The sequence below is a fragment of the Microchirus variegatus genome, assembly GCF_963457635.1.
Source record: "Microchirus variegatus genome assembly, chromosome: 11".
Taxonomy (NCBI): Eukaryota; Metazoa; Chordata; class Actinopteri; order Pleuronectiformes; family Soleidae; genus Microchirus; species Microchirus variegatus.
In genome coordinates, this window is record NC_139812.1 from 2,496,872 (window position 1) to 2,505,773 (window position 8,902).

Sequence of the window (8,902 nt, forward strand, 5' to 3'; positions counted from 1 at the left end):
ACCGAGACAAAATGCACTAGAGTGGAGGAATAAATATGACTTAACGGATCTTTATTGGATGAACATGTATGTAAGAGTGGTCGCCTTAAAGATACATTCAACATCTCACTGTCATTTTGGAGCTTTCAATCCACATTTCCTCTCCAAAAAGAAAAAAAGAAAAATGATTTTTTTTGACTCCAATATCAAGCCAAGTGCTGCGGTTCAAACATGTCCAATAAGCACGACAATGCCCAAGAGAAGAGGCCTGCTTTGAAACTGTAGAGGCTAGAATAATCCATAATAATAATAATAATAATAATAATTAGAATTATAATATCTGGAAAACAGAGTGTCACCTGTACGGATGCCGAGAATAGTTCTGCATCTATGTTTTTATAGTTTCCCAAGACATTTCAAATAGCCAAAACATTTTCTCTCCAGAGTAAAACAACAAATATAAAAGCTGAACTTTATGGCCAATTTGTTCTCTTTGGAATATTTGGAAAGATTTACATACAGTTGTTTTTTTTCGGTTTTTTTTCTCCCAAAGTGGTAATAAACAATTTAAAATTCAGAAAAAACACCAACTAAACATGGTCACTGTAACTGACCCAAATACATATTTACATATTTCAGCTCCTTAACGCAGCTGACTAAAAATCTCTGTCATCCTAAAATAACACATTTCAGAAATAAAAACTATACAGGATTTGATTGAGTTTGGAGGTAAAGAGGGCACTGCAGGCGAGTTCCTGTCGGTGCACCAGAGGGGAACATATTCCTCCCATCCAGGAGCTGGTGGTCAAAGGAGTTTGGTTGAAATTACTTAATTTTGTTGTGTTCTGAAAAACAGTTTGGTTTTGTTGAGCTCATCCAAGAGGCGGCTTCTGAAAAACCTTATTCTTCATCATCAGGAAACGGCTCCTGATGTTCTCTTCACAGGAATCAAGGGGCTGCTTCTCTTCCTTTTTTTCCATTTGTTGATTTTTTTTAAAAAGAGAACAAGAGGGAGGAAAAACAAAAGTCCAATTGCAGAGCGTTCCTGTTGCTATCTTGTCATTTTATGTTTCATAAACTCTTTCTGTCTTTAAAAAAAAAACATACAAAAAAAAAAAAACAAGCGACACACTAATCTGGGAAATAAAAGAAGAGGGAGCAGGCGAGCAGGGAGGGAAGAAAAGAAAAGCTGGATCACAAGACTTGGAACCTCCAGGAGGCCTGGTCTTTGTAGTCCAAGCAGTCTGTGGCGTTAAAGTTGAGCTTCCACGAGGAGGCTGCAGTCTGCTCTTTGTAATCCAGGCAGTCAGAGGAGTTGAAGGCCAGACCGGAACCCCCGTACGCCTGGTGGTGGTGGTGATGGTGGTGGTGGCCTGACGACTGGCTGATGTGGTGGTGCGGGTGTCCCGACATGGAGGACGCCGTCATGGGGCTGAGCTGGTGGGGGTGGTGGTGGGAGTGCATGGGGGCCAGGTAGGATCCGCAGTCCACGCCGCTGAAGTAAGAGCTGGACGGGGCGGGGTAACCCTGACCGTAGCCCGGTGTCTGGTTGTAGGACATGGGGTAGGAAGTGGCAGCGGCGGCCGAGCCGGACATCGAACGCTGCATACAGGACGCGTTGGACGGGGGTCCGGGCTCGGGAAGTGGGGCCACGGCAGGAGCAGGGGCGTTTCCAGGGGAGATAGCCGGGCTCCAGATGGAGGAGACGGTGCTGATGGAGGTAGAGGTGCTGCTGAGCGCCGCTGGGCCTGTGTGATTGGTGGAGGACGAGGATGAAGAGGACGAGCCGGTGCTGGACACAGCTGGAGGCGTGAACTGGCCACTGCTCTCTGAACCCGTGCTCTCCCGGGCCGGTGAAGACTTCTTCTTGGGCGGCCTGGCTTTGGCACTACTGCCACTCTGTTGCTGCTGGCGACACTTGGCCCTCCGGTTCTTGAACCACACCTAGAAAGCAAGGACAGCAGCCAGGATTTAGCAATCATTCACACAAACAACCTCACAATTTCATAAAAAAAAAGAAAAAAGAGAGACACTGCCTGCCAGGCCATGCTGAGAGTACATTATGGAAGAAAATTGGGGGTTATTAGCCATCAAGGTTCATTTCCACCCCGGCCCCCTGGCTCAGACCAGCCATGGGTCGAATTTCATACCTGGTAGACGGCTCTAAGATAACAGGCTATTGGGTTTCACCACACAGTGGGGTAACTCTAGAGCACCAAGAGGGTAGGATCATGTAGAGCATTTTGTTTCACACACACATTCTGAGAATAACTCAAATTGTGTGTGAGAGAAGGAGCGAGAGAGGCCTGCCTTGGTTTCCCTCTAATGCTTTTCAAGAGTAGTATTTGTCCAACACTGTCGTACAGCGGCGAGTTATATTGTGGAGTGTTTGCAGGGATTGTCCCGACCTCTTCCTTAAACATCCCATATTTCAGATCAGATTACACAGCAGACCTTTAGACTGCATCAAATATTCATGAAATCATCATGTGAATCTGTTTATAAATATAAGGTTTTTGTGTGCAGTGTCACTTGTGGTGCATGGAAGTGACTGATGAAGACCACATTAACATAACATAACAGTTAACATAATTAACCAACAGCAGTGCAAAAGAGGAAGCAATATAATCTAATAAATAATAAACAAATACAGAACAATCTCTGTCTTGACTGTCTAGATTTTCACCATAGTCCATACATAACCAATACATATTTCATCTGTTGTCCATTTTGATAACATAAATCAGTAAATTGCCAAAGCAATCCATGTAACTTTCCTTATAGAAAAAAAAACATTAAAGTAATAATTGTGTGACAAACAATTATTGAATAGCTAAATATCACATTGCCTATATTAATAATATGTATATAAACAGCTTAAGTAATGTTGTATTGTTTATATTGTATTTGTATTAGCCAGCTAAAGCTAACTGTGTTCTTCGTCGTTGGTTTTATAGCAGTTGGTACAAACTCCTAACCGGAAGCTAACACTAAATACGTTAAATAACTTCGTCACTGCGACGGTTTTTTTGTTGTTTTTAAAGTGTAACTTTATTACGTTTCTGCTCTAAAACAACTTCAGCCAACTAAATGACAAAGAGTTAACTAATAAAACTGCTTAATGTGGCTTTATAATGGTGATGGTAAAGATAATTATGAGAAAAAAGCTTTACGAAAACAGCCGTGGAAAAAAAGCGGCCTCTTTGAAGTGAATTGTACACACACACACACACACACACAGACACACACACACACATACACACACACACACACACACACACACACACACACACACAGACACACACACACAGTGTTAACACGGCTCACCTGGACTCTAGACTCGGGCAGGTTGATTTTCAGCGCCACCTCCTCCCGCATGAAGATGTCCGGGTAGCGGGTCTTGGCGAAAAGAGACTCCAGGACGTCGAGCTGAGAGCGGGTGAAGGTGGTTCGCTCCCTCCGCTGTTTCCTGGGAGTCGCTGCGAGGAGAAAAAAATAAATAATAAATCAATAAAAAAAAAAAATCCCACCGGGAAACCGTCAATGACATTTCAAAATAAAACTCAGTGGTGGGAAAATAAACCAGCCCTACAGACGATTTATCCACTTTAAAAATGCATTTTTGTTCATTAAAAGTTTCTATAAATTACTAAAGCAAAAAAAGTTGGACAGTAAGACTTTCTTTTTATTGTTTGTTATATCTTTTTATTTAATCCAGAAATCACCACGACTTTGGTGTGTATATATATATATATACACACACACACATATATATATATATATACACACGTGTATATAAAAATATTAAATAAATATATAAATAAAGTGAGTTGTTTTTTTTAAAGATAACATGTTGAAAGTGTGTCGAAAACGGAGGATAAATCCTTCACACACACGTTTACACTCGCAGGCCATGGTCAACAAACGCTGTCAGTTTTATGACACCAAAATAGGAGAAACACTGTTTAAAAAAAACCTAATATATTGTTTACAATGAGAAGAGAATCCTCGTGTGTGTTTCTGACATGTTTGTACATATACGAGGAATGTGTTAAGACGTTAAATTAAATTAAATTCTATGATGTGGATTTGAGTGGACTGAGGACAGTGTGTGTGTTGTGTGTGTGTGTACCTGGGTATCCCACTGACGGGTGCAGCAGGTCCATGGCAGCGCCGCTCAGCCCCAGGCCGTTGACGCCGTATGGGGGCTGTTTGAGGTAGGACATCATGCTACAGGCGGTCACTGCTCCACCCAGCTCAGGCCAGTGGTTCGGTTTCCCTCGATGCTGCAGTTTGACGGGACAAGAGACCGATCCAAGTCACTGTCACACGGAGGAAGAGAGAAAAAATCATGTCAACATTTTACTCGCGCGCACACACACACTCACAGAAAAACATTAACCTTAGCAGCAGGCTCAAAAACGCAATGTTTTCATTCCTATATTTACCAACTGGGGACATTATACCACAAGGCAAATAAATGGATAGATAAACAGACAGTTTGACTCACGTCACACTACAACAACACACTGCCATTATTTATATTAGATTAAATACAAGCACGAATTAAACCACCACAGGATGAAGTGATCGCTTTAAAGCAGGGACGCGTTTAAATCCCTTCAGGAATATTGGATTTTTGTTGAGAGGATAACTGAGGTCAAACCGCTGCAACTCACAGCGGAGGAAACTGAACAAAGTTTAATCACCAACACTAATAATATAATATAATATAATATAATATCATTAGATAAAAATATAGAGAACAATCCAAACCACCCACTATTTTAATGGAAACGGATTAACTGATCACATACTGCTGAATCTATACATTTTAAATAAACAAAAACAAATATTTGTTTTTAAGTAATTTTGACAAACGCTTTTATGTTATTCCCTGCGAACGTTACGTTACGTTGTAAACAGACGCGAGATACATTTTTAATTGAAAAATAAATAAATAAATAATAATAATTAGTCTAATATTTCAATCACAAACAAATGTATTGGTCTTTATGGTGTAAATGAAACATCTACAGATTAATAAATATCGTAAAAAGGAAACAAAACACACTTGAACTAGTACACAAGCAAAATGGTGGACGATGTTTAAATGTAGAGTAAAAACCGCACTCTTGTACTTTTTTAATATTTACCAAAAAAAAGTAAACACGTGTGTAGACTAAAAACTCTCAAGTTAAATACGAGTGTGTGTGTGTGTGTGTGTGTACGTGTGTGTGTGTTTGAAGGCCTACACACACACACACACACACACACACACACACACAGACACACACACACACACTGTAAAAAGCTGGATTATATGATGGTGGTTTGATGATCATTATAAATCACAGCTGTGTTTGTGTGAACTCTTTCTGTTTCTGCTCCGTCTGTTTGTTTCGGGTCAAACTTCCTTGTGGATTTTGATCATAACGAGATTCCCGTATAAGAATAACCGTAATACAAAAAAAATCAACAACTAAATAAAGACTTTTAATATTACATTTATCCCTTAAACCAGGGAATAGTCTGAGGAGTAGACTTTAATCTCACTTTAATAATATAAGACGTTATCACCGCAGCAACACTTCTCATTTTTAAAGCGTTTGGAAAAAAATAAGCAAAACTTCATTGGGAAAAAGTGTACATTATTTATTCACTTTTGGATTTTCAGCAGAAAAAACTTGAGCAAAAATATTAGGTTTCCTCAAGGACATCAATGATTTTCATTTAATTTTAATTACAAAACTGCGTCGCCGTTTTAATTTAAGACTGTGATGCTTTAAAGGTATTGGCAAATAAATAATACACATGCGTGTAACTACACAAGTCAAATTAAGACACTAATCTGCAGGTTTAGTCGTTTTAAAACGGACAATTCTATCAATTAAAGAATCGAATGAGGAGGAAAAAGTGTGAGTTCTCTTCGCTCGGGTGAAGAATCACTATCAGCAGGAGAAATCGCAGCTCTGCAGCTCCTGCGGTCTGAATTAAATTAGTGAGTGTGAAGGAGACATTACTTTAACAATGAGCTCCTAAATGACCAAACCAAACCTTAACTGACCAAACGTGTATTGAGCTCGTGCTTGTTTGCAGCAGCAGTGGAGAGTGAAGAGTGAACAGTGGAGAGTGAACGGGAGTTCTCGGTGCAAATGAACTCAATTAGAATTTAGATGAGACCTCCGGGGAGAGAGCGCGTCTCTTATCAGCAAAATAAATTAACAAAAACCAAAACACGCCACTCCAATTATCTACCGAGTGCTTCACACGTTTTAATGGCCACTTGCTTCCATTAAAAAAAAGAAAGAAAGAGAGAAACTGGCAGCAGTGAATGAATTTGAAGTGAAATATGAAAATTATCTGGAACAACTTTCCTGAATTTATTCAGCTCGCACTCAAAGTCCTGCGCGCGGCGGGTATTTAATTATATGTCCGCAAAAAAAGAAGAAATCATAAAGAAAAAAATATTCCCACAAATTGAAATATCATGGAAGTGAGTCGCGGAGACGGTGCGTAAAACACACGGGAACTGTTTGACTTGTTGAAAAAGGGGCTTTTTTAACAGTAAACTTGCTTCGTGTGAGTGATCAGAGTTCGGTTGCGCACAGAGAAAACTCAAAGTGAATGTAGTTTGGAATCAAGAGAAGTGAAGAGACAGAAAGTTTACCTGGTTTTTCCTCCTTCCCTTCTCCCGGAGTCTCCGGCCTCACGAGCGGAGCAGCAGTGAAAATATCCAGCAGCAGCAGCAGCAGCAGCAGCAGCAGGAAGTCTGCGGGGCACAACAGCAGCAGCAGCAGCAGCAGCAGCAGCAGCGGTGGTGGTGGTGGTGGTTGTGGCGGAGTGGCTCAAAAACAAACAGCAGCGCTCAAATGGAGCAGCATCACACACACTCACACACTCGCAGAGAGACAGAAAACACGCAGGGCTGCAGCAGGTCACCGTCACCGGCGCACGGGCGTCAGCGCGTCCTCGCTGCGGTTCCGGGTGTCTTTTTTTACAGCCAAATAAATCAGACTCATTTGCTTTCAGGGGGTTTGTCGCTGTCTGTCAGAGTGTTAAGGTGATTTCTAATGGAGACGGATGGAGATTGATCACCTTCTCTCCGCCCCGCGACTCTATGTGCGGAGGACACCTGCAGATCCGCCTCCCGCAGCCAATCCCCGCGCGTCCCCGCGCTGACGGACGGCGCGCGCGGCCTATAGGCGCTCAGAGGCAGCAGCGGGAGCCCACGCCCACTCACCCACACACACACACCCCCACTTCTCCCCCTCCTCCTCCTCCTCCTCTCTGGTCCCGAGACCAGACAAACCACACAGTAAAGTAAAAAAGAAAAAAAAAAATGTCGGAAATGTTTCTCAGGCCTGCAGGAGAAAAAAAACACTGCTGCAGGCGCAAAGAAGAAATGACACATTTTCACACTTTTAAATTGTATATTATTATTAATATTATTATTATTATGAGTTAGATGCAGACCAGAAGAAGAGGAGGTCGTGATGGTGGCATCACTGGAGCGACCAACAGGAGAACTAGTCTCACCGAAAAGTAAATGTTCGGACTCTTCCTTTAACTCTACACTTGATTTCCGTCTCGGTAAAACTGCACGAGGCTTTAAAGTCACGCTTTATTGGCTCGAAAATGTCACTTGTCACAGCAGATTATTAATCAAGATTTGGGATTATTTCATTAACGAAATCAAGAAAAATATCAATAGCTTTTATTTATTAGGTTTATTTGTTAAAATCAATTGGGAAAAGCTGACATAAATCTGCGTGTTTGTTAAACAAGAGCAGTGAACGTGTTTGCGCGAGGCCTCAGAGACACATGCGTTTTTTATTTTTTACACTGAATGAAGTGTGTGGGATTAAAACATACACGATAAAGAAAATTAAATAAAAAATACATTTAAAAAGGAAAAAAAAAGAAAGAAGTTAAATGTAATCATTCTGATTTATTCTGTGATATAAACCCCCCTCTCACACACACACACACACACACACACACTATAGTCTCATGAATATTAATGAGCTCTAATCCCCATTTAGAATTACATTTGAGAATGGTTGACGTAAAGTTGAACAGGGGCTCAGAGGAAAGAGAAGAAAGTGCAGCAGAAGCTGCTGCGGACACGGAATCAAACCCTGCACCATTTTCTGTTCATGTGTTTTTTTTTTTTGTTTTTTTTTACGAAACAATCACACACTGAACTCGCGCGCGTTTGTGTGGACGCAGAAAACTTCTTGGAGATGAGGCCGAAATTAAGCTGAAAGAGAGCTAATGCTCATTCAGTGTGTGTGTGTGTGTGTGTGTGTGTGTGTGTGTGTGTGTGTGTGTGTGTGTGTGTGTGTGTGTGTGTGTGTGTGTGTGTGTGTTGGGGGGTATCAAAGTGGAGGCAGATGGGACTTTAAACTCATGGAGGACAGAGAGAGAGAGTCAGGACATTTTGGTTGCAACGTGCACGCACCAAAACACACGTAAACGCACCTTAAGCTGAGTTAACCGGTGTTTTTACGCACAAACAAAATCACAATAAAATGGTGACAGAGATCGTGGTGGAGAGTGAGAATGAAGGGGGAAGAAACAGAGGAAGAAGTGAGTGTTTTATACCTCAGGTTAATTGGTGTGGGTCTGTGTTGCCTTCGTGTCATTTAGTGGAGGTCAAACTCCTTTTTACGCACCGTTTTATTTCCACTACATCACCAGTGTGACGGAAATACCCCCCCCCCCTCCACACACACACTCGGTTAGATTATGCAAAAAAAAGGCCATTCACCAAATATGCTCCTCACAAACACAATAGAGTCACTTTTTCTAACATGTCTCCTACATTTCTACTTTTCTCCTCTCCCTCCCTCTCTCGTCTCTAGATGTGAGTAAGAGCCCGAGATAAAGCCCTGCACAAGTATCAAGTGATCAAGTTGCA

The 8,902-nt window shown here is 41.5% G+C and overlaps 1 protein-coding gene across 1 annotated transcript; it reads right to left on the reverse strand.

Annotated features, from left to right (window-relative positions):
• Positions 1–1,173: 1,173 nt before the first annotated feature.
• otx1 (orthodenticle homeobox 1) lies at positions 1,174–4,208 on the reverse strand (the record flags this gene model as incomplete). Its single annotated transcript, XM_083897818.1, has 3 exons — positions 1,174–1,923; positions 3,307–3,458; positions 4,112–4,208. The coding sequence occupies 3 exons, from the start codon at positions 4,206–4,208 to the stop codon at positions 1,174–1,176; spliced, it is 999 nt and encodes a 332-aa protein (XP_083753944.1).
• Positions 4,209–8,902: the final 4,694 nt, after the last annotated feature.